General features: G+C 50.0%; 4 protein-coding genes across 9 annotated transcripts in view; all 4 read left to right on the top strand.

Moving 5' to 3' along the window:
* Nucleotides 1–346: 346 nt before the first annotated feature.
* On the top strand, nt 347–5,489 carry Hoxa7 (homeobox A7). Its single transcript, XM_046426077.2, has 3 exons — nt 347–565; nt 2,466–3,053; nt 3,992–5,489. Exons 2-3 carry the CDS (start codon nt 2,675–2,677, stop codon nt 4,309–4,311), a joined length of 699 nt encoding a protein of 232 aa, XP_046282033.1. The 5' UTR covers nt 347–565; nt 2,466–2,674; the 3' UTR covers nt 4,312–5,489.
* A 1,032-nt stretch (nt 5,490–6,521) lies between these two features.
* Hoxa6 (homeobox A6) lies at nt 6,522–13,578 on the top strand. Of its 3 annotated transcripts, none has more exons than XM_046426075.2 (3): nt 6,522–6,929; nt 11,788–11,902; nt 13,316–13,578. In XM_046426075.2, exons 1-3 carry the CDS (start codon nt 6,537–6,539, stop codon nt 13,573–13,575), a joined length of 768 nt encoding a protein of 255 aa, XP_046282031.1. In that variant the 5' UTR covers nt 6,522–6,536; the 3' UTR covers nt 13,576–13,578. The 3 variants fall into 3 exon arrangements, with proteins under 3 accessions (XP_046282031.1, XP_046282030.1, XP_046282032.1); XM_046426074.2 differs by having other exon boundaries at nt 11,641–11,902; XM_046426076.2 differs by lacking the exon at nt 6,522–6,929 and having other exon boundaries at nt 11,251–11,902.
* The window catches only part of Hoxa3 (homeobox A3), a 44,539-nt gene continuing 26,440 nt past the window's right edge, over nt 6,801–24,899 (top strand). For 3 of the 4 annotated variants that reach the window (XM_046426067.2, XM_046426066.2, XM_058573168.1), the window contains exons 1-2: nt 6,801–6,929; nt 18,993–19,094. The gene's annotated coding sequence lies outside the window, so the exon portion shown is untranslated. Of the gene's footprint in view, nt 6,930–18,992; nt 19,100–24,899 lie in introns of all 4 variants that reach the window. The other variant, XM_058573169.1, reaches the window with a different exon arrangement.
* On the top strand, nt 13,602–18,125 carry Hoxa5 (homeobox A5). Its single transcript, XM_046426072.2, has 2 exons — nt 13,602–16,143; nt 17,117–18,125. The coding sequence occupies exons 1-2, from the start codon at nt 15,249–15,251 to the stop codon at nt 17,365–17,367; spliced, it is 1,146 nt and encodes a 381-aa protein (XP_046282028.1). The 5' UTR covers nt 13,602–15,248; the 3' UTR covers nt 17,368–18,125.

The following is a 24,899-nucleotide window of genomic DNA, read 5'->3' as shown; positions in this document are numbered from 1 at the left end:
TTTATATATTTAACTGGATTTAAATATCCAGGACTATTGTTAACAAGAAATGGGAAACACTCCGACAGTAGGGGAAAAGCTTGCTTCAAGAGTACAGTGGGAAATTATCTAAAGATAATCAATTTGGCTGATTAGAAACCAGCCTACAAGGGCCTGTTCCAGGCCCGGCATCAACAAGGATTTCCATGATTATAATTACACATAACCCAGTGTATTTACATCTTTTTAGTCAAATAAGTAGGTAACCAATGGCTCAAGAACTCATGATTAAATAGGTTTTATTGAAAACCTCTTTTTGTTAGGCTGTTTTCGTTTTAAAATCCTTCCACAGGAGGCAGGACAGAGAGAAGCACAGAAAGGAAAGAGAGGTTGAGGTGCCTGCGGGAGTGGCCCAGTTGACTGACTTGGGCCCAGAAGAACCTAAGCCTTTCAGGCAGCATCTGGATCCTCCTTGGCCTAAGGAGAGGAGCAGAGCTCCTGCCAGGATTGCTGGGTTGCAGCTGGGGGGCCAACCTGGGGCAGAGATAGGCATGTGGAGCTTGCATACAGCTTTTTCTTGAGGCGGGTGAGTTTCTTCCTGCACTCCCTGAAATCATTCCCCACCGGGCCTGTAGGATCCCCCTACCTAGGGCAGGTTCTACTTTAAAGGAGGTATCTTTCAGCCATCCCAGCCGCCTGAGTCTAGACAGACTGTTGCGGCAGAGCCAGGTCTTTTTCTTTGCGTCTTTTTGTGTCACCGGAGGAACAATTTATTGGTCTAAAGCTGTCTAATTCTGCTTCTTTGATCTCTTCTTGTTGCTTCGTCTTCCTTTAGCTAACTTAGGTTTTTATCTCTCTCAAAAGGCATTGTTATTTGGAATTTTTTTCTTCCTGTTTTATGCCCTTCATGTCCCATCTGAGATTCTGAGACTGTATCATCCTGACCCACCATAAAGGGCATCCCCGGATATTGTTCCTCTAGGTTCTCTGTACCCCCAGGCAGCCCCGGAGCCCACCTGCCCCCACCTCCCCCGCCCAAGTATGAGCCCTTTACTGGACAGAAGCTGGGGATCCTTGCTGATTTGAACTATCTTACAGCCTTTTGTGCCCCAGGACCCCCTGAGAGGGTGCTGTGAATAAGGGGGCATCCTGGACCCTCTAAAACTGATGAAGAGTGCTTTGTACACAAGGAACCAAACTCTATAATTTAGAGGAGAATTTCCGGAGCAATTCCATTGTGAGGTCGGGTTTATGGTGTGCAATCGAGCTGGGCAGTAAAAGGTGGCCAGGCTTCCAGTGCGGCCTGGGCAGTTTATGAGGCGTTTAGAGGAAGGGTTAGCCCAATCATCCTCTGCAGAACAGTGGGCAGCAGGGCTTCAGCTGATCCAACACCGCAGCAGGGCAGGGAAGGTAGGAACCGTGGGTTGAGGGTCTAAATCAGAAGAAGTAAGACTACTATGCACTCAGCTTTCTGTGAGCTGGGTACTTAGAAAGGTAAAGCCACTGTAGCTGGGTGGTGTGGGGGGAAGGCTCCCATATTTGTTTTTGTTATCTCCTAAAGAAATGGGGTCCACAATGGGCTGCAGTCCCCAGATGCCTGGATCCCCTTTCCTGTCCAATTCAGGTCTAAAGCATTTATTGCTCCCAGGCATCCAGAACCACAAGGTGGAGGTCCAGGGTTGGCTAGGGTGAAGGCTGCCTGGAAAGGTGTGTGGTGGGAGTCAAGGTTCCTCCAAGCTGAAGGGAATAGAACCAGTTCCCCAGTGAGCCAGGGGGGGGGGAACCAGGGGTTGTGGGAAGGACAAAGGAGTGTTAAGCCATTTATTGGTTTGCCGGAGGCTAGCCAGGTGCTCAGGAGTGAAAGCACAGAGCCTGTAGGGCCCTGGTGTCCAGGAGGAGGGAGGAGAACCTCATGCTAATAAATCTGTTGGCAAATGAGGCTCATTAATAGATAAATATTTCACTGCTTCCTTTAGTGCGGATAAACTGTGCGCTGCCGATTAAGGAAAGGAAGCCGGGAGAGGTTGAGTTTATTCGAACCACATGGTTCCAGTTTGCGGTGGCATTCTCTCTGCAGCTGAAAGCGACGCTGCGCCTGCCCGGTGTGGATCAGAGTTTAAATCTGGCCTGTTGCCCATGGAACATGATAAAGACCTAGGCAGAATAGAACTGCCCATAGCGGAGCCCTGCCTGGGAGGCCATAGGGTGGGCGGGTGCGCAGGGTGCGGAGAACCTCCAGGGACTGGGTCAACACACAGAAGATGGACAGGGAAGATCCACACGGTTGGTCTGGGGTTCGCTCCTAAGTATGAGGAACTGTGCTGCGCGGACACTGCCCAGAGTCCGCAGGCTCAGGCGCCTGAGTTGGCGGCCAGCCGGGTGCTCCCGCGGAGCCTCGGGGTCCTGTTCCACAGGGTACTCCAGGGTCGCCTGGCACTGGCGGATTCGTTGGTGGAATATTTGAGCCTCTTCCCCTTCCATTCTAGGCGGCCGCGGGTCCCGCGGAGCGAGACCACCTGTGAGGGCTGCTGAGATTGGCGGAGGCGGTCATGTGGGCGGTCACGTGCTGCCGCGAGCTCCGTCCAAAAGAAAATGGGGTTTGGTGTAAATCTGGGGGTGTAATGTTATCATATATCACGCTACCTCGTAAAACCGACACTGAAAGCTGCCGGACAACAAATCACAGGTCAAAATTATGAGTTCTTCGTATTATGTGAACGCGCTTTTTAGCAAATATACGGCGGGGGCTTCTCTGTTCCAAAATGCCGAACCTACTTCTTGCTCCTTTGCGCCCAACTCTCAGAGAAGCGGCTACGGGGCGGGCGCCGGCGCCTTCGCCTCCACGGTACCGGGCTTATACAATGTCAACAGCCCCCTCTATCAGAGCCCCTTCGCATCGGGCTACGGCCTGGGCGCCGACGCCTACGGCAACCTGCCCTGCGCCTCCTACGACCAAAACATCCCCGGGCTCTGCAGTGACCTCGCCAAAGGCGCCTGCGACAAGGCAGACGAGGGAGCGCTGCACGGCCCAGCCGAGGCCAATTTCCGCATCTACCCCTGGATGAGGTCTTCAGGTAGGCGCAGCCACCAGGCGGGGCGGGCGGAAAAGTAGCCGGGAGCTCGGCGCTCGGTAGCGCGGGGCCAGAGAGAGCGGAGCCAGGCGGCTGTGTGCCGGCGGCCCGTGACTCCCGGCGGCGCTGCCTTTCTGGTTTTAATTAGAGCTGAGGCGCCATTGCGTGGAGAGCCCATAGTATTGTATGTAAATGAGGCTCATAAAACTTTTTATGGCCCAATTAATGGATTCAATCCTCGTAAATTTATTTAACTCTCTTTGCCTTGAAATTTTAACATTAAGTTTGTTCGCTATTTTCCCTCTCTCTCTCTCCTTGTCTCTCTCTCCTCCTCCCTCCCTTTCTTCTTTTTCTCTCCCTCCTATTCCTTTCTGCCTGGCTTTTCTTTCTCAGAGGCCGAAAAGCCAAGTCCTCTGGGGGCCTCTCACCCACCCCTGTGCCAGGGGCCATTTCAAGACGTGGGCCCGGAGGGAACTGGGACAGAGGGTCAGAGTGCCCTAGGAAGGTCTGGAGACAGGGGCGAGGGTTGCTCAGGAGGGTCGCCCACTTGCATTGCAAGGCTGGGGAGCAGAGGGGCTTGCCTTTGAATGGCAAAAGTGCAGCGGCTCCTATTTGCCCACACTCTATATTTACAATTTCCCTTTGTCAGGGGGAACCAGGATATTGTGGAAGCGTAGCCGGCTGGAAAGGTCGGTTGTAAAGTTGGGATTCTGTGCCTTTGCTCCTTACAGAACTGCCTACACGTCTGGCACCACAGTTGGAGCCTTGTGCTAACATTCCCTCTCCTCCCCCTGTTCCGTTCTCGGTTGCGGGGCAGAGCCGGTTTTACGGTCTGGGCAAGGAAGAAGGTGCAGGCTCTGGGATAGTAGCCTGGCTAAAGCACTGTTCTGTCCATGTCCCTGTCTGCTTGTCTGTCCATGTGTCTGCATTTCTACTCTTAGGACCTGACAGGAAGCGAGGTCGCCAAACCTATACGCGCTACCAGACGCTGGAGCTGGAGAAGGAGTTCCACTTCAATCGCTACCTGACGCGGCGGCGCCGTATCGAGATCGCCCACGCTCTCTGCCTCACTGAGCGCCAGATCAAGATCTGGTTCCAGAACCGCCGCATGAAGTGGAAGAAAGAACATAAGGACGAGGGTCCATCCGCCACTGCAGTCCCTGAGGGTGCAGTGCCATCCGCTGCTGCTACTGCCGCTGTCGCGGACAAGGCCGATGAGGAGGAGGAAGATGAAGAGGAGGACGAAGAAGAGGAGGAATGAAGGGCCACACTGGGGCCCTGGCTGCACTGGACAGTCAGAAAAGCGTCTTTGAGAAACTCACTGGTTTTATTTACAAAAATGGGGAAAATAAAAAGAAAATGTAAAAAATAATAATAAAAATAAAAACACCCTGACTCCAACCCGCACCCCACCCACCCCATCACCCACCCTAGTTCCCAACTTTTCTGGACTGAGTGGCCACTGAGACTAGGTCGCCTTGGGATCCCCTCTGCCTATGAGTATCCCAGTAGATACCCCAAACCCTAGGCCAGCGCTTGGCTCTGGCATGGCCAAAATACTACCTAGCACAGGCCTCCTTGAGAGGCAACCCCCAAACTACCTATGGGCCCAGCCCCAGTGGGCCTCCACTCCCAGGAAGCCCCCTTCAACACTGGCAGACACCCAGCACCACCTCCTATACCCTTAAGAATGGTGATTCTCTCAGTACTACCTACTAGCCCCAAACTACCTATTTTGTGCTGGCTGGCTTGCCTGCTACTTGGTGCCGGCCTCTCCCAGGCCAGGCCCCTGCTTCTCCCAGTGGACTGCCTTTGAGGCATCACTGAGAAGGCATGGGGGTCCAGGGACCAGGGCATTGGCTTCTATTTAAATTGAAAAATAATATATTTCTTCCAAAGCATACTATGTGCTGCAACCTAGAATCCCTCTTTCTCTGGCTTGGGCACCTCAAGTTCAGGCCCATCACCGCCCCCACTTATGGAGGGAAGCATTCCTGAGATGGCTGCAGACCTCTGGGTTAGCTTCTGCTTCATAGAATTGCAGAGATGCTCCCAGCCTCCCTGTCCTCTTCCTAGCCCCTGTGTCCTACTGTTCAGCCATGTCAAATATGTACACCCTGATTTTTCCTACAATAACAAATACTGTTTATTTGAGGTTTTTTTTTTTTCTTTTGTCATTTCTGTAGTCTTGGAGCTCATTTACAAAGGAATGTCTTGACTTGGAAAGGATGTGTTAATGGGGTGACTTTGTAGCATGGTGTGTTGTCTTGAGCTAACTCTGTAGTGGCTGGGAGGCCCGATGCCCTCCCTGATGCCTTTCATCTCCTGTGTTGTCTTGTGTCCCTCTTAGCTCCAGCCTGGGGTTCAGGGAAAATATGCTTCCCAGCCCAGCTACTTGTGTTTTATGTAACAAAATAAAGATGCTTGGTGACAAAGAAACATGGACTACTTTATCCAAAAGGTTGGGGAGAAGAAAAGGTGGCTATAGCTGAAGGGCAAGCCCTGGGTATGCCTGTTTGCCCAGGATGGCAGTAGGGAAGCAAAAATAGACTATCCTCCTATCCAAATGTTGGGTGTACATGTATTAGTGTATAAGTGTGTCATGTATCTTTTTATGCTTTATGTGTAGATTTGTGTGAGTATGCATGTGCCTATTTTTGCATGTTTGTTTTTCTATACATGCTGTGTATATTCTCATATAATTTCATAATTGTGTATATTTCTGCATCCACAATTGTGTGTATATCTGTGCCCATAATTGTGTGATTATTTCTGTGTCCATAATTGGGTGCATGTGTTTTTGTGTGTCCATAATTGCACATTTTCCGTGTCCATAATTGTATCTCTTTGTAGAGATTTTTGTCTGGTGTCTCTGTGTGCAGAAGATCACTTGAAGACGGAATCTATGACAGATTCATTATGTTCTACCAACCTCCCTAAAAAACTCCACAAATTCCATAAGAGAATTCGAAATCTACCCTCTCCTCTAAGGATGTGGAGCGGACTCAGAAAGGGACATCATCTACCCTACAACTGATCCCCAGATTCTGCACACCCTCTGACCCAGCCCCAGGATAGGAAATAGGATTCAGGGACTCTGCCGCTGCACCTCCACTCTGTCTTTAGAAGAGGCTGAGGGTGCCCTAAGGTTCAACACGCTAGCGGAGGGGTTCGGAGAGAAGCAGGAACCGCAAAATTGGCTACGCAGCCTCGGCAGGGGCATCTCGGTGTTAGGGAGGGGGCGAAAAGCATCCTGAGCTCTGCCAGCGAAGACCTCCATTCTATCTCTTGCCCGGTGGGGCCAGCTTCTTAGAGCTCTTTTAATAAAACCCGGCCCAAAATGGTCTGTAAAACCTGCGGCCCCAAGTAGGGGCCGCCTCGGTGGTAAGATGGCGCCGGTGTAAGAGCTGCCTCCTCTTAGTGATGGGGAAAGGGTCATAAATCCGTTGTTGTTTATGAAAATTTACAACTTTGCAATACAACTTTATGAGTTGTTCGGCCCTTCCATTGGCCGCTGTCGGTCATGTGGATAGGAACCGTGAACATGAACTTTTTTATAATTTCCCTTGCGAGAATAGAGCCGCATTCTTTTGCTCCGCTCCATCCTGCCTGCTTCGGAGCTCGGCCTTCCAGTCCCCGCTGGTCCGCGCTTTGTCCCGCGATGGCGAGCAAAGGGAAGCCCCAGGCAGGCCTGGCCGGGCTGCTCGCGCTGGAGGTGGGGCGCGCCCAGGTCCTGGCGCCGCAGCGGCCGCTTTGCAACTCGCAACCTGGCTAATTTCCTGCGTCCTCTGGCACCAGGAAGGAGGACAATTCGTCTCCCGGGCTGCCCAAGCGACAGCTGTCAGAGGGGCAGGAGCTTCTGGCAGCCGCCATCTGAAGGTGAGACATGTGGGAAGGAGACAGGAGCAAAGGTGGTGAGGTGCTGCGCAGGGTGAGAGAGGGAAACCAGCACGGCTTTGAAGGGGAGCAATGCAATACCCACCCTCACCCCATACTCCCCTGTTCACACTCGCCTGCATTACCCACCATAGCCCATTGTGACACACACACATACACACTCATACACACACTCACTCACACCCAACACCACCATCAGCACCACTCCCTCTTTCTCCCTTCCCTGGCTCATCATGTCAGTAAATGCCATCTTCCCATCGTGGCACCTTCTCATCGACCCCATGTTCCTGGCAGCAGTATTTGAGTCTTCTCTCGCCCTTTCTCCACTGACCCCACACTCTGTGTTTCCTGCCAGCTTCTCGGTTTGGATATTTTTGTTTCTTTTTTCATTCATGGCCCAATTGGTTCGATGGAATTCTCCAACAACAGGAGATAGTTCCCAACCCGGGAAGGTGGGAAGAGGTGAGGACAAAGTGAGTTAACCCAGAGGCATCAAAACAGTACTCTCTATTCCATATAAATTGGTTTCAGACAGAAAGGAACTTACTAGTTCAGCCAGAGTTCTCCGCAGATTGCCTGCATCCTTTCCCCGGTTTTGCGATGAGAGGTGTCTGAAGCTCTGAGGGAGGGAATAGGTGGATGGGTGGAATTCTGTGTTGAAGGAGAGGATGGGGTTAATTGTCTGGTTGTTGCTTGGTGGGACATTTCGGTGAAAAAAAAACAAAAACAAAACAAACAAACAAACAACAACAAAAAAAAAACACATTGTGGTGTTAGTGTGGGTGGCAGGAGCCAGCCGCTAAGGTTGAAGGACGGATGCAAACCGAGTCTTGGCAATAACGGGAACCCCCCAACCCACCTGGCACAAGGGTCTGGCGTCCACTAGCCCCACCTCCCACAAGCAGGGAGAGTACTGCGGACCTAGTAGAGTGGAGGTACTGAGGGTCTGCTAGCGGTGGCTTTGCCTAGCGCGATGATACGAACTGCGGCTCAGTTGGTGCGCTTCGGCCCGGATTTGCCCCGGGGAGCTCCAGGGACAGCGACAAGAATCAATCCCGAGGTTCTAGGCATTAATTCTTTTTATTTGTTTTCTCCGTTTTGAGAAACCTTGGTATGCACTGGATAATTTAAAAAGGAGTGTAGATGTTTGGGACGTTCGCCCGCGCGGTGGGTGCGCTTGGGGCAGATAAAGCGGCGAATTTGCATGGTGGGGCGTCCGGCTGCCTGACTGCGGCTGCCGCGGGCAGATTATTTATTGCGACCGAGTCGGGGGCTCGCTGCTGCCACGCTGTGGCCGTCGCCGGGACCGGCGCCAGCCGCAGCCCGCCTCTTACAGCCTGGCGCGACTGCTCTACCGGCCCCTCAGAGATTCCCCAGAAGGCAGTGGAGAGGGGGAAGAAGGGGGTCTGGGGGCTGTCTCCCAGGGTCTATTTGGCTGGGAAATCTTGCTGCCTCCGCCACCCCTGACAGCCGGACGCCGGAAAAGACTCGGGTCCTCCCTTCACCCTCACCCCAGCACCATGGAGACTGGTCGCACAGGCCGCCTGGCACATCATGGCTGCTTCTGTCCAAACTGCGCGTCCCAAGGCGCCCTGAGGGCGCACGCCGATTGGGGGAACACGCTGGCTTTGGGATTCTGACATTGGAAAGACCACTTGTGGTCCTGAGGCCTGCTGGCCTGGCTGGCCCTGAGGAGAATTGGCTATGGCAAGGAAGGCGGGCTGTGTCTCCAGGAGAGGGCCTGTGAGGGACAGAGGCCGCACCTGTGTGTTTTGGGTTCTGATCCTGGCTAGTGATTTGGCTGAACGGAGGTGGGCCTTCGAGGTCCCCACACTCACACCAGCAGGCCAACCTCCAGGTTGGTGGAAATGGAGGAAGTGGACGGGTAGCCCAGGGCAAGGGTGGACTGTGTGACCCTATTCGCCATCCTGCCCCCGTTGGAGGAAACTGAAAGGTAAGTCTGCTTTCTGTGTAGCAATGAGAGAGAAGAGAAATTCCTGGGACGGACATTCTCACCGTCCCAGGAGAGGCTTTATGGAGGGTCTACGGAGACTGTGAGGTTCCTATTCTTGCTTGAGTGGGTCTGTCCAGTGTGCTTGCCTGCCTCCCCCCCCTCCACCCCATATATATATACACACGTGTGTGTCTGGTCAGAGAAATAAATTCGTTGACTGCCAACATAATATGCACTAGCCTTGGGTAACATGTAGATTTTAATTTAATATATTGTCCCTTCTTAGTGCTTACAGAAGCTAGAAATATAACGTTTTCTGACTCTTAGCTGAGAAATCAAATTCTCTTTGAAGGCTGTGACAATTATTAGATCAAGAATCTGGGTCAAAGCATAACAATAATAGTAGTAAAAAACTACAAGCTCCAACATTGTGTGGGACATGGAGAAACAAAAGAAAATTGTAAATGTAAATATTTATCAATATTTGCAAAACGATTATTTTCATTTTAAATAATAGCTTTCGTGAAATCACTGCCATCTAATGATTTTAAGAAACAATTACAGAAATACGATATTCTTCAAACTTGACTTTTTGAGAAAATAATTTCCTTTTTACGTTTTGATTCCTGAGTTTTCATTTTCACCTATTAGATCATTCCCCTGAAGAAATGTGTAGGAAATGACAAATTTTGTCTAAGAATGAACCTTCCTTCTATGCAAAGGTAAAACTTTCTCCAGTGAGTTTGATCAAGACACTGGCACAAGGCTTCCTGGCAACCTTCATGGTGCATGGGCTTTTTCTGATTTTTTTTCTCCCTTTGGGCAAAGGGAAGTCAAGGAAAAAATCAAAAAGTAAGGAAGGGATTAAGAAAGTCGTTCACAGATTCCTATGGGAGCATTACCACTTGTCACTCCCCCAGCTAAGTCCTGAACCCCATTAGCCTGTGTTGGCCAGAGTTTTATAGATCTGACAAACAGCCTTCTGAAATCAAACCAAATCACGTCAATACTCTTTCTTCAACCTCCACAGAATTGAGGATTTTTAAAGCTAATTCAAGGGATTTTACAAGCCTAACAAACACAGTCTTAAAAATGTCATTGGACCAATATCACATTTTGCAAAATGAGATTGATCCCTGTGCTGTAAAAGGCAACTATCTTGAATGTACACCTCTCAAGCAAGAGAGAGTAGCCCAGAACTGGTTTTTCATGTCCTATCTGGGGACTGCCAGACTTCGGACAGCGGTAAAAGCAATTTAGGATTTCTGGAGCCGTTGAGACAACTATTCTGGGTTCTGGAGCTACTGCTTGTGGCAGCTCCGGGAGTAGTCTCAGGAAGGACAGGAAAGAGGGTACAACCCACACAGTGTGAGCTACTGGGGCTCCTGAAACCAAGCCCATTAATTATCCCCTGTCCTTAGGCCCCACCGGGCTAGTTCTCTCTGCCCTGCTTGGCCAAGGGCCCTGCATCCCCTCTGCCTCTGGAATGAAGAGGGAGCAGGTCTGCATCTGGATTTGTGTCTGTCTCAGCTCTGAGCTGTACAAAGGTGGAGAGTCCCCCATGCTGGGTGAGGGGAGCAAGTCCCACCTCTGGATTCAGATCTCAGTCTCACAGCTGTTCCTCTATGGTCTTTTCTTGTTGAGACAGTGGTTTCTGGTCTCTCCATTGCCGGGGTTCAAAGACAGGATGGGAATGCGCAGTTGCTGGCGGTGCTTGCTTTGAGACCAAGAAGGCAAGGGCCATTGCAGAAGAGCCCATCAGTGCTCAAGACGTGTTGTATGTGGGAGGGAGAGGCAGCAGGAAGAGCTTAAGTTTGGCCTTGCGCTGGGTAGTTGTGAAGTGAGCTTTCAGCCCTTGGCTGCAAGGCCCAGACCTCTGGTTAGAGTGAGAAGGAGAGAATAAGGGGTTGTATGGATTTCTGAGGTACAGGAGTGAAGAGCAGACAGTGAAGGCCTGGCTTCTAAGAGTCCCTTGTCTAGCTCAAGAACCCACATCCACAGTAGGGGAGCGCAGTGGGAGGGGCAACTCTGGGCCGTGCCTGGAGTGCAGGCCAGCAGGGAGCAAAGCCTTCCGTGCTGCCGCCCCTCCTGGCGCGGGGTTGTCAGGTTTCCTGTTTGGAGGAAAACCCCAGCAAAATCCAACCAGGCAAAATGAGGAGGAGGAAAGAGCGAGCCTGGCTGGGCCTTCCCGCGGCCTGGACGCTAGTTCCCCCTACCCGGGTCTGATCTGCACATCCCTGCCCGGGCCGTGCCCGCCGCTGACGTTCGGGGAAAAGGAGCTGAGCCGGCTGGCTGTGCGCGCCCATTAATCTGCCGGGCGGGCGGGCGGGCGGGCGGGCTGGGGGCTGTTTGTAACTTTGCTGCCTCGGTCGCCGCGGTCCCCGGGGAGCGGGCTCCGGCGCTCGCTCCCATTGGCCGCCGCTGCGTCAGCTGGTGCGATTTGCTGCTGTCGCTTTTGGCGTTCGGCCATCCAGAAACAAACCAGTTCGATGACTACTAATAGTTATAGCCAGATGTACTAATACACAACAAATCACAGTCCTGCAGAGGGGCGCGCAAATGAGTTCCTATTTTGTGAATCCCACTTTCCCCGGGAGCTTGCCCAGCGGCCAGGACTCCTTCTTGGGCCAGCTGCCCCTCTACCCAGCCGGCTATGACGCGCTGAGGCCCTTCCCGGCCTCGTATGGGGCGTCGAGTCTCCCGGACAAGACATACACCTCACCTTGTTTCTACCAACAGTCCAACTCGGTCCTGGCCTGCAACCGGGCATCCTACGAGTACGGGGCCTCGTGTTTCTATTCTGATAAAGACCTCAGTGGCGCCTCGCCCTCGGGCAGTGGCAAGCAGAGGGGCCCCGGGGACTACCTGCACTTTTCTCCCGAGCAGCAGTACAAACCCGACAGCAGCAGCGTGCAGGGCAAAGCCCTCCATGACGAAGGCACCGACCGGAAGTACACGAGTCCTGTTTACCCTTGGATGCAGCGGATGAACTCCTGCGCTGGTAAGGCTTTTCCCTGCACCCCACCCCACCACCACCACCCAAGACAGTGGAGGGAGAGGGGAAAGGAGACAGGGAAAGGAAGAAGAAAGGAGATAGTGCCAGAGAAAGTAGGAAGAGGAATTAGAGAGAGTGGAGGAAAGAATGAACAAAGTTTCTTTGGCTTTTTAAAAATCGATTTTTAAAAAAGAAGAAAACTATTCCCAATGGAGCCATCAGGCTGATGCAAAGGAAAGCAAAGGCAGGGTCCTTGTAAGGTGATACTTTAGGGGAGGGTGGGGGGAATCACTACCAGGCTGTGTGAAAACCTTGACAGGGGCAAACTTGAGGGAAGGTGGCAACCAGAAAAGGAAGCTGGTTGGGAGAGCCTGCCCCTGCTACACCTTGGCTGCATCCTAGTCGGGTTCCCAAGAAGACTGGGCCTCCTTCGGACGTCACTGATAACTTCTTTCACCTCCCAATTCCCTCTCCTTTCTGCCCTTCAGAAACCCAGACAGAGAGGGCCCCCCATTTGACCTCTTCCAGTGTCTCCTCAAAGCCTTTAAGGGCCACATTCTCAGCCTCAGGGTCTCTCTCTCTCCCTAGCTCTCTCTCTCCCCCTCCCTCCCCTCCTCCCCCTTCCACTCAACTGCTCACTCTTAGCCAACTTCTGCCTCCTTCTGAGCCTTACACTGGCTTGGGGGGATCCTCCCACCCTTGGGAACCTTTGGCAGCAGAACAGGCAACCCAACACATCCCTATTGCTAGAAACTCCAGCTCACCTATAATGCCATCTTTTTGGCCCTGGTTTTCAAAGACTCCACCGGGAATTTCTCCCCCCTTGGAGGGAGACAGAACCTAATGTGGATTTTAAAACTTAGAGTTTTGCTGTAAAAGTCACTTTTCCCCAAGTGGATCTCTGTATTTTTCAGATGGGTCATATAATTTGGGAGAATTGCAGAGATTTATCAGGGCTGACCATATTTAACTTTCAAAAAAAAATGTTTTGAATCTTGACATTGGTGGCCTTAGTAGCGTCCTCACAGAGACCAATGTGTGAATTCAGTGTCTATACTGCTCACAGGGTTCCACTCCCACTCACCCCAAGCACACATACTATTCCTCACACATACAAAAATTACTCTGGTGTTCCAAATTAAGAATGTTATTCTATTATTTCCCTTGTAATTGTTTTCTTACAAGCCAAAAATTTCAAAAACTGTAACTTCCCATTCCAAGTCGTTTAAGGTGAAAAACACCTCGCTTGCTATGAAATATCTTCTCCATTCAGCCCGCTTTCATCCCCAGATGTAGTGGGAGAGGCTAGAGAGGAGGCGGGGTGGTTTCCAGCCCAGAGGCCCCTGGCGGGAGGCAGGGAACTGACTGGTTTGGCCCTCGGGACCTCGCTTACCGGCACCCGGCCATTTCTGCCTGCAGGTGCGGTCTACGGGAGCCACGGGCGCCGAGGCCGCCAGACCTACACGCGCTACCAGACGCTGGAGCTGGAGAAGGAGTTCCACTTCAACCGCTACCTGACGCGGCGCCGCCGCATTGAGATCGCCAATGCGCTCTGCCTCACTGAGCGCCAGATCAAGATCTGGTTTCAGAACCGCCGTATGAAGTGGAAAAAGGAAAATAAACTCATCAATTCCACACAGCCCAGCGGGGAGGACTCTGAGGCAAAGGCGGGCGAGTAGATGCCTGGGCAGAGACCAGGCCAGCGCTAGAACCTCCTTCAGCTTTGCCCCTTTGCCCTTGCCTGCTCCCTAAACTTTTCTCCCCGCCTGCTCCCATCCAGGGGCTTCCACAGCTTTGGGGGGTGCCAGGAGCTTTGCAAGCCCTGAGCGTTTATTTATTACAAAAACCAAGAAACCCACACACGGCAAATCCCAGCGGTCGAGCGGGGCGCACTGTACACACACAGGCCTGTTCCCCAAGGCTGCCCAAGACGGCTCCGGGGTCCCAGGGTGCACTCAGAATTCATCTAGGCCCCTGTTAGCATCTCTGGGCTCTCTGAGCTCAGACTGCGGGGTTACCGGAAAGAAAGAGCCCCAGGCTGTGCCCCGTTTGGTGTTTGGGCGTCTTTGCCGCGGTCCCTCAGCATTAAGTCCTGACGGGTATCACCAAGTCATCTCTGGCCACTAGAAAGACAGGGCCTAAAGGCTGGGGCCCCAGCTTTTTGGCGGTTTATGAGGCTGCCCCCAGGAACAAAAGGGCCACTACAGAGTCCAGTCTCTAAGGCCCGCGCACAACCGTCAGTGGAAAAGCAGCAGCCTCAGTCGTGAACAGCCAACCTGGGAGCCGGTGGAACATTACAGCCCCGGAAGCAACTGGGCTCCCACAGGCTCCCACTCCAGATTCCAGATTCTTCCTCCGACAGCGCTGGCGCCGCCACCAAGCGGCTTTCAGAACACAACAAGGGGGCCCAGGGCCATGGGAGCAAGAAGAGTCCTGGCTTCCAAACGTGCCAGGGGCGCCTCGGATGCTGGGCCTCCAGTGGAGAGACTCCCCTCGCCTCTTAGTTGTATTTGTGATTTACTTTCGTCTTTCAAAGCCCAGAAAAATAACTACGGAGATATTATAACTAGGCACCGCTGCGAAATGATTCCATTAACTTCCTCATTTCATTCCTGGAGATCTAAGCAAGACCCCAATAACTCGACCCGCGGATCCCTAGGCCCCAAGCAGCCTCTGTGGCTGAGGGAAGCGTGGACCCATTCGCTGGGTTCACCGAGAACCCTCCGACTTGGGCCCGGGCTAGCTGGAGGAAGGCAACCCGGTGGTGAAGATTCTCCAGGCTGGATACGTAGGCAAATCAAATAGGAAACTAATGACACGAAAACCATATTTACAAGAAAGAAAAAAATCAACTCTAGTTATAAAAGTGTATGGAATTTGACCTTGCCTCGAAGAAACACTACACAAAAGCTATCTTTAATAGACGCCTGTCACTTAAGAGCGGCAGGGACACTGTCCCTCATGCGCTCGCAAAAACAGAGCCGTAATTGTAGCTGCTGCTGCGGGCAGGATTTATTTCTTCAATTGGCTAAATGGCCTCCTCCCCTTCCCCGAAGGTGATATCTGTATTTCAAAATTCAGAGCTGCCGGCAGGACGGGTGGAACCGACCCCAACCTCGACACAAAAATAAGAGGGGCTGCAAAGCCGGGAAATAAAGTTGTTGTAAATAAATTCCAAGTCACCACCTCCCCCTAATCCTCTGCATCCTCGCCGGGCGCACGATCGGCAGCTGACGGCCTCACAATTGGTACATCCTAATGGAACTGCGAGGGAAATGCAATAATTTTGCCATAATGGGCTGTAACCTCAATTCGACCCCGGCCCTTGCAGCCCCGGGTCGGAAGCGGAGCGATGCGCCCTGCGTCCAGCGGGTGGCGCTCGAGTCCGACTGAAGGGCGGCAGCTGGTGACGGGCACGCGCCCGAGGCGCGCGCGCCACCCCTCTCGCCTCCACCCAACTCGCCCATTAGTGCGCGAGTTTACCTCTAGAGGTCATCAGGCAGGATTTACGACTGGACAACAAAAGCACGTGATTCGAAGTCGTACCCCATATTTGGGTGCCTACGTAGGAGGGAACCAAGTACATGTCCCAGTCATTTCCATAATTCATCATAAATTGTGCAAGGGTGCTATAGACGCACAAACGACCGCGAGCCACAAATCAAGCACACATATCAAAAAACAAATGAGCTCTTATTTTGTAAACTCATTTTGCGGTCGCTATCCAAATGGCCCGGACTACCAGTTGCATAATTATGGAGATCATAGTTCCGTGAGCGAGCAATTCAGGGACTCGGCGAGCATGCACTCCGGCAGGTACGGCTACGGCTACAATGGCATGGATCTCAGCGTCGGCCGCTCGGGCTCTGGCCACTTTGGCTCCGGGGAGCGCGCCCGCAGCTACGCGGCCGGCGCCAGCGCGGCGCCCGCCGAGCCCAGGTACAGCCAGCCGGCCACGTCCACGCACTCGCCTCCGCCCGACCCGCTGCCCTGCTCCGCCGTGGCCCCCTCTCCAGGCAGCGACAGCCACCACGGCGGGAAAAACTCCCTGGGCAACTCCAGCGGCGCCTCGGCCAACGCCGGCAGCACCCACATCAGCAGCAGAGAGGGGGTTGGCACGGCGTCCGGAGCCGAGGAGGACGCCCCCGCCAGCAGCGAGCAGGCGAGCGCGCAGAGCGAGCCGAGCCCGGCGCCGCCCGCTCAACCCCAGATCTACCCCTGGATGCGCAAGCTGCACATAAGTCATGGTAAAGCCAGCCTTTTTCTAAATCCACGCGTCCGCTGGGGCGCTGCTCCTGGTCCCCCTCTCTCCTTGTCGCTCTCTCTGTGGTTCTTTCCTAGTCTTGCCTTTCCCAGCCCTGGAGCTTCTCCCTGCCATTCTTCCCCTGCCTTCATCCTTCTTCCTCCTCTTTTCAGCAGCACACTGTGCTCGCAAATAGTAAGGGAATGAGCTGGTGGGCAGGCAAGTTTAAACGTTGAAAGTGAGAGAAAGGGGGGGAAATCCATCTCAAACCCCAGAGCCTCTGAATGCGCTACGGGGTCTGGAGAGCCGAGCAGATAGCAGAGAGGTAGAGGATGGCAGTAGGGGCCGTGAATCGGGCTTGTCAGGGCGGATAATTTATGAGGAGGGCTACCCTGGGAAAACAGCCTTACTAATTACAGCCCCCCAAAAAGGATTGGGGGGGAATAATCGAGGCGAGGGCCGGCAGGATTCTGAAGTTTGGGGGTAAGAGGGAGACAGGAGGAAAAGAAGAAAAAGAAAGCAGGCGCCCCCAGCATACAGGATGGAACAGGAGGCGGCTCTCGGGGCTGGAACTTTAAGGGAGGGTGACCTGGAGGCCACTTAGGCACTCAGAATAGGGCCGTACTTCGGCTGGTTTCCGAGGAGTGGGCAGCCTGTGAGGGCTGTGCCCCCCAGTCAGGGGTGTCCAGGGCAGGGCCAGAGGGCAGAAAAGGGGCGAGGGAAAGCCCGGCGGTCCTTCGGGACACGGTTCCAGCCTATGATGGGCCGATTGTTCCCAGAGTTCAAATCGTATTGTTTCTCTCTAGAAAGGAAGAGGGAAGGAAATTCGGGAGGGGAGGGTGGACAGGCAGAGAGGGAGGACTTGTTGAGTCTTTTGCCCAGGTTCCCTGCTCAGGACCCTGGCTTGTCAAGCTGGTGGACTTTGGAAGCCAAGGACTGAGGAGTTGGTGGCTAAACCGCTGACTTTTCTGTTGCAGACAACATAGGCGGCCCGGAAGGCAAAAGGGCCCGGACGGCCTACACGCGCTACCAGACTCTGGAGCTGGAGAAGGAGTTCCACTTCAACCGATACCTGACCCGCCGAAGAAGGATTGAAATAGCACATGCTCTTTGCCTCTCCGAGAGACAAATTAAAATCTGGTTCCAAAACCGGAGAATGAAGTGGAAAAAAGATAATAAGCTGAAAAGCATGAGCATGGCGGCGGCGGGAGGGGCCTTCCGCCCCTGAGTATTTGAGCGTTTAAAGTACTGAGCAGTATTAGCGGATCCCGCATAGTGTCAGTACTAAGGTGACTTTCTGAAACTCCCTTGTGTTCCTTCTGTGAAGAAGCCCTGTTCTCGTTGCCCTAATTCATCTTTTAATCATGAGCCTGTTTATTGCCATTATAGCGCCTGTATAAGTAGATCTGCTTTCTGTTCATCTCTTTGTCCTGAATGGCTTTGTCTTGAAAAAAATAGATGTTTTAACTTATTTATATGAAGCAAGCTGTGTTACTTGAAGTAACTATAACAAAAAAAGAGGAAAAAAAACACACAAAAAAGTCCCCCTTCGACCTCGTTTAGTGCCAATGTTGTGTGTTGCACTCGAGTTGTTTAACTGTGCATGTGCGTGGAAGTGTTCCTGTCTCAATAGCTCCAAGCTGTTAAAGATATTTTTATTCAAACTACCTATATTCCTGTGTAATTAATGCTGTTGTAGAGGTGACTTGATGAGACACAACTTAACTTGTTCGACGTGTAGTGACTAGTGACTCTGTGACGAAAACTGTGACTCCAAGCGGTGTGTCCCTGCGTGCCTTTGTAGGACCCTTTGCACGAACTCTGGAAGTGGCTCTTATAAGCTCAGCTTCAGTGATGTATGTTTTTGTGAACAAAGTTACAAATATTGTCCAAGTCTGGCTGTTTAAGCAAACTGTGATCAGCTATTTTTTTTTTTTTTTTTGGTATTTGTTTTTGAGGAAAAAATACTGACTGGAAACAAAAAAAATAAACTTTCTATTGTAAGTTCTCTTGGTCTGGTTTGTGCCAAACAGTGAGCGGCTCTTTCTGCTTTTCTGTCTGTCCAGTCCTGGAAGTTGGTGAGCCTGAGGCCACCTGAGCAGCCTGCCTGTGCATGGAGGCCTCAGACCATCCTAACCAGCTACCTCCCTAACTTTGACCCATCAGAAAGTTCAGGGCAGAAAGTGGGAAAAGCAAAGCTGTTCCAAAGTCCACTATGCCCATTTCTGAGGAAAACAAGTTAACTTGCTGGGTACAAAAAAAGAGAAAAAGGGAGAGAAAGAAGGAGAAAAATCCAAGGGCTTTGTTAGCCGCCCTTGGGGCCCACATAGACCCTGCCTCTTTCCTTAGGCCTCCACTTGCTGAAGAGCCTGCTATGCCAGGTTATGGACCCCAAACCCCCTGCCCCTAACCCATCCCAGCACCCCTTCCCCACTCCTCACCCTGAACCCAGTTGACTTCTTTTGCTACAATTAATTTTCTACAAATGGAAGGTACTTACCCCATCCTAGCTCGATTGGGAAACTCCTCAGAGCGGCTAAAGCCCAACTAGAGATTTGCACATTTACCGACTGCTTACACTGATGCCGTCTTTCCTTTTAAAAGTTATAAAACAGTAAACTTTATAAGCCCCAGTTCCGGCTATATGACATTTGGGTGCCAAATGAATAGGGTTTTGTCTATGAATTAGATCGTAAAATCATCCATAGCACAGACAGATCGGCTCACTGGCTATAAAACGTCACGTGGGGCCATTAAAGTAAGTTTTATGGTTTTGGGGAGTTGACATCCAACATTATATACCACATAACATATAATCTCACTGACGCTGGACTCCATTTGACTCTTTTGCAGGCTACGTGTGCCTCCTGGTCATTCAAATTGTCAATTTTAGGTCCAGAAGTGTCCAAACTACAACTTCTCAAAACTCTGAAAAATGGCTCCCTCCGAGTTAAGGTAAGGTAAGCTTGCTTCCTGAGCTCTTTCAAGTTTATTTGTGCTCTGAAAACTTTCTCTCTCTCCCTCCCCCCCCCTCCTCTCGGAGGTTGCCTCTGAATTCAAAAAGGGACAGCAAAGTTTTCCTCTGCTCAAATTAGCAGAGCCAAGAAACCAGCTTTGCGGAGGCAGCCCAGTGAACAGCGCCTGTGGCCCGGCCGCATCCCCAGGCCTAACTTTAATTGCTGCACAACCGCGGATGTTAATGACTTCCGCTGCTCCTGCCGGCGTGCAAAAAGATGATTTTCGTGTGGGAATAGGCCTGCGTGTGGAGTCTTGGCAGGCCCGTTCCCCATTCCGCTCCTGGCCTGTTCCGGGCTCTTTGGGGGTCGAGGAGCCCTGGGGTGGGGGCTGGGAGACAGTGGGGCGCCGGCTGCGGGCGCCAAGGGCTGCGCTGAGCTCCGGAGTTTGAAAGAAAGGCCCCGGCAGGGCCGAGGCGGACTCTGGCGGGATTCCTTATGGGGCTGTGGCAATATGTCTTCGCGGGCCAGGGTCATTTGGCAGGACTGAATTGAGGCGGCGGCCTTCGGGGCCGGGTTTCAGGCTGGCGCGCGAGAGCAGGAGGGTGTTTGAGGCCCGCGTGGCGCGGGCTGCACCTTCAGGCTGGGCCCCTGGTTGCGAGGCCGAGCCCAGGCTGCTAAAGCCCACTGGACGCTGGGGACCCTAGGTCCCCACCTGGGGGATGGCTCAGCACCCCCTCCCCCGCCCCAGGGACCAGGCCCTGAACCTTGTTTGCCTGCAAGTTCTTTTTTATTTCTCTGGGACTGTTCTCACCCGCCTGTGAGTCTGAAGCAATAAACTTTATGGCCGGATTTAACTTTAGTCTTTGAATCCCCAGGCTAATTGAAAGGGGTTAAAAACGCTTTCTTTTCTTCCGCCTTGCCCGTTCTCCCGCTCTTCTTTCCGTTTCCTCTCCTTCTTTGTAGAATTAAAACACAGGACCCTCAAAAGGCAAATTAGGCATCCCCCTAGATAACACTGAAGATTAGAGCAATTTACTCCCCCTCAGCATACAGACAAATTCTTTTTTTCCAAACTGTGCCCTAAAGTTTGGGGGGAAATCGAGGTGTCTTCAATGCTCAACTTAAAAGTCCCTAGAGCCATTAGGTTGTTTTTCCTGACACATCATAAAGGGTAGTTTAGGAAAGAAATTGGTAGTTTGTCAGTAGGAGATTTCCGCCTCTCTTTTGTTAGTTGCTCTTTCTGTTTGATCCCAGGAAATTTACATAATCTGTGATTTCCAAAACAGTCTCCAAAATTGCACCAATGGGTGAAGTAAGGTGAAATGAATTTTTCCCGGGTACAATTCCATCTTGGTCCCAGCTACCCCTTCTGGCCCCAGCCCCCTACATTCTTCAATGGCACAACTAAGCCAAGTGACTGGGGACATAGTGGCCTGTCTTGGTGTCTTTTTCTGGGTGGGCACCCAAAAGGGACCTAAAAGATTTCCCCCCAATCCTGTCTGAGGAGTTAAGCCAAATTCTCTAACTGCATTGAGAAATGAAACAAAAAAAACAGGATCTGATTTTCTCTCAGGAGCTGGGCAGCTTTCCTGCAAGTGCTTATTGGTAGAGATATTAACTAAATAGTTAAAGAGAAAAATTTTGAGGCATAGATTTGGAATTTTGACAAACTTTATTGCACAGGTCACCTGTACCCAAAGGAAGTCCAACAGTTGTCCCCAAAGTTAGAGATACCAAAAGCAAAACCTTGAAAGTTTGTTTTGTCTTGCAAAATTAGAGCCCTCCTACCTAACTCCTACTTTTCATGAATAGTGGCAAGATGAAGAATTCCTGAAGTCATTTTGTGTAACCCATTAAAGTGATATGGATACTACAGCACTAACATATGTGTCCAAATCTTAAGTGGAGACCGGAATAAGAATTCTATGTAGGGTCTGAGAATTCTGGATCCTTTCTTTTGCTACTATGGCTGTTTTTCTTTATTGGCAAAATATTGGGTGGTGGTTCTATTTTGGTTACTTATTTGGTAATCTTGCTTGAGTGATTCCTTGGAGACTGAAATTAGAAGCAGAAGAGTCACAGGGATCCTGGCAGGTTTGTCGGAGAACTTTGAATAAAGAAATTATCTTTACCACGTTGGTGGCATACCCCAACTTGGGGTGAGAGGTTGAAAGAAAGACCGTTGGAGTCATTTCCAGCACCGTACAACAAAGAGAATCATTCTGGTTAATTTTAAAAATTACAGGCTATAAATACTGTCAGCTTGTCCATTTCTATTTTAATCTTCACAAAACTTGAGTACAATTTAAGAGAGCAGGTTGACCCACATGGAGTAAAATGGCTTTTTAAGAAATACAATATCCAGTCGGACCTATGTAAGTGTTATTAGAGGGATTTTTTTCTTTCTTCCCAATTTCATAGCAAGCTTGCTAAAAAGGATGACTGGTTATCTACTCATTTTGTAGATAAGCTATTTCTTTTTGTGATTATTTTTTTTGGGGGGGTTGTTTTTGCAAAGGAACTTACTTAGGAAAAAAAATCTCTGTCACTGAAGACATCCAGCCTCAGCCGGTGGCAAAAGTGTGTCTATGCTCCTTCTCATCTTGTAAAGGGAAAAGGCGGCAGGAATGTGCAGGGGCTCATTTGTTTCCACAAACCTAAGAGAAAATATTTCCTGACCTATAAATATAATAGGAAGCTTCTGGTCACACTTACTTAGGGGTTTGTTAGGGTTTGCATGGTCTAATTTCACAACATTATGCCAAGAGTCCTTTTCTCCTGTGTTTTCCCCTGCTTCACTGCTGGTGGCTCTGCAAGGAGAGTGTCTTAGAATTTTCTACCAGAAACAGTCATGTTCATTTGTTGAGCTTCAGAGAGGATTATGCCCAAACAGCCACATCCTAAAAGATGGGCTGATAAGAGGAAGACTGTCATTTTAGCTTGAAAGATGCCCTTTAGTGTCTCCCTGCTTTGGCTGGGGGGTCTATCCATGGCTTGCCCACCATGGAGAGGGCAGAGCATTGTAGGTTCCATCCCTTTGGCTTCTAAGGAGGGATTTCCTTGGAGTCAATGACAAAACTATTAATGGGGCTACTAGGCATGGGCTGAGGGGGTCAGCCTAGGCTCCCACCCACATAGGGGAGGGATCCATAATTCTAGCCATTCTAAGCCCCAGAACTAAAAGATCAGCCCAGGTTTGTTTTGTTTGGTATTTTTTCACAAAGAAATTTGTCCTTCTCCCACCAGATCCTTTCCCCACAAATGGGTCTTTTTAATAATAATATTTGTTATGAAGGTTATTAGGTAATTATTGCAATTTTGTGAAGCAGCCCTTGCTGGAGGTGAAGTCTGTCATCGCCTAACAAATGACGCCCGTGCAGTTCACTGCCGGGTTAAGTAAATGCAGAGAAGATAAATCTGCACACCCTAGGAATCGCCAGCAGAGCACGCTTTAGTACAAGTTCACAGTCAACTTGCCCGCCTGGGCTAGCTCTCCCAAACAATTAGGGCTGCATCTTTATTTTTAAATAAAGAAAAAAAGTCCCCATTTCCCATTGCTAGTCCCCCCATCTTCTCTTTCATTTTTTTGAAAAATTCTCCTGTTCTACTCCAAATTTACCTTGTTACTGAAATCATGAATGATTTCAAGTTAGTCTAGTTCCTATGTAAGTGCTGACAAAAATAAGTAGCAGACTAATTTGACAGGAAATACAGTCAAAAACACACAGAAATATCCAGTTCACCCTCCAGTTCCAAAAGGCAGTGGCAGAAGCAGAGTATCCTGAGATCTTCAATCCAGGGGGTTGGGGTGGGGGAGCTTCTCCCTGAAAGAAGAAGCTCAGCTTTGTGTATCTTTGTGGTTAGTGTGCTACAACTGCAGGTCAAAAAGTTGAGGGTCAAAAGTTTACATTGTGTAGCACTCTTAGTCATCTGCCCAGACAGAGTTTGATGTCAATGTTAGAGCTGCGATCTTGACTATCAGCACAAAAGATAAAATGGCTCGGAGTGACGCGTGTATCACAGTATGGACTCCAGGTGAACCCTAGTGGTTGAATGACCTCAATTACGGAGGAAAGGATAGAAAATTCCTCTTTTCAAGAGTAATACATGCTGTATTTCATGTTGAATTATTGCTTCCATTCTGAGGGAATAGCAGCAGGTAAATAGGCATAGATTTCTGAAACACCAACACCTTAGATGTTGGAGAGCAGGAGTGGTTTGTAGGTTTGTCAGCAAGAAAAACGTTCAAAAACTCATCAGTGTGCCTTTAAGAAACAATGTAGCAACTTTCCCATGTTCCCTTGTACCCACAAAGGCAAGAGAACTGTACAGGAAACCTCTTTTATTTGATAAAGGTGATTTTGATTGGCTAGGTTTTTTTTTTTTTAAGTACCTATAATGACCTCAAAAGTGTGGAGAGAAGGGCAAACACAGGTACTTCATGCAAAATGTGTTCTTTGCAATTTTCAAACATAGAAAACACTTTTTCTGAAACTAAATGCAAAGTTCTGAGAGCTTGAAAGAGGAGGGAAAGACGTGGAAACCCTCTAGAAAGAGACAGGATTCCTACCACCACCACCACCAGGGAGAAAACATTCATGTTGTTGAAGAATTTTTAGTTATATTTATTATTAACCCACAAGTGAATGTAGACAAATGCTACGACACAATTGAATAACTAGAGAATGCAAGAAGGTGGAATCTACAAATGCCAGTCCATGCCATAAGATTTCTGTTCTCCAGAATATACTTTTGAAAATTACCTGTGGAAATGGGTGGGGTGGTGGGGTAAGGAGTGGGGAAAACAAGCTAAGCAGGAAGAGTGGGCAAGTAGAAAAGAAAGGGAATAGTGTACTATGGAAGCAGGCTGGAACCACAGCTCCTGTGTGAGTTGCAACTGAATAACTAAACAATATTTTCTTTTTCATGCATTAAGTTGGTTTTAAGTGTTGATGCTGTTAGAATCTATTTCTTGGGGGACGTGGTTTTCTTTTCTATGTATTGACCTTGAAGTGATCAATGTAGGAAAGTAGAAGAGAAAGATAAAATTTTTCTAGGTTTTTCTTCTTAATTTTGGAGATAATCCAACTACCCAGAATGTAGACTATTGCAAGGATGTTTGAGATCATCTTGATATATTCAGGTTGATTAGATTTAACAGTGCCAGGTATGTTCAGTATTAAAGTAAATATTTCCCAAACACTGCCTTCATGGAAGTAATAAGGGTGCTTCTACTGTGCAATGTGTAAAGTTTCTACCCTGGCCAAGAGCTTGGAGCCAAATGGGGTTTTGCCAGATGAAATAGAAGAAAGGAAACAACTGTGGTGATTGCTGTTACAGCAGTACACACTTTACCACATCTGGGCTAGTGAAATGAAGAAAGTGGAAACCCCTCTTACTGAGACAATTCTATGTCTCTTGTAGAGGACCTTACTATTTATTGTATTTCTGGTTAAAACCATGTAACACACCTTAGAAACATTTTAGCTTTAATATCCATAGATACCTCCCAGCTAGTCTTTAAAGGGAAAGAAAAAGGCACTTGCATACTGCTTCCAGAGTATTCAGAGGATTTCAATATTTAGGCCTCTCATACAATCCTGGTTGAAATTCATGTATGATCTTAATATAAATGTTAGGTTTTCTGTCTGGGTTGTGTTCATTATTTTAAACTACTACAAGGAAATTACCCCCAAACAATTAATTGGTCAAATAGCTGGTAACATGTTGTTCCTTTACAATCATATGCCTCAGGGTAGGTGGGAGGAAGCCCTCAAAAGCCACCATCAGGCATTTTGAAATT

Source organism: Marmota monax, unplaced genomic scaffold (assembly GCF_021218885.2).
Source record: "Marmota monax isolate L192 unplaced genomic scaffold, Marmota_monax_Labrador192_F-V1.1 WCK01_AAM20220418_F8-fsc00133, whole genome shotgun sequence".
Lineage (NCBI taxonomy): Eukaryota > Metazoa > Chordata > Mammalia > Rodentia > Sciuridae > Marmota > Marmota monax.
This window is presented reverse-complemented; position numbering and strand designations above follow the sequence as displayed.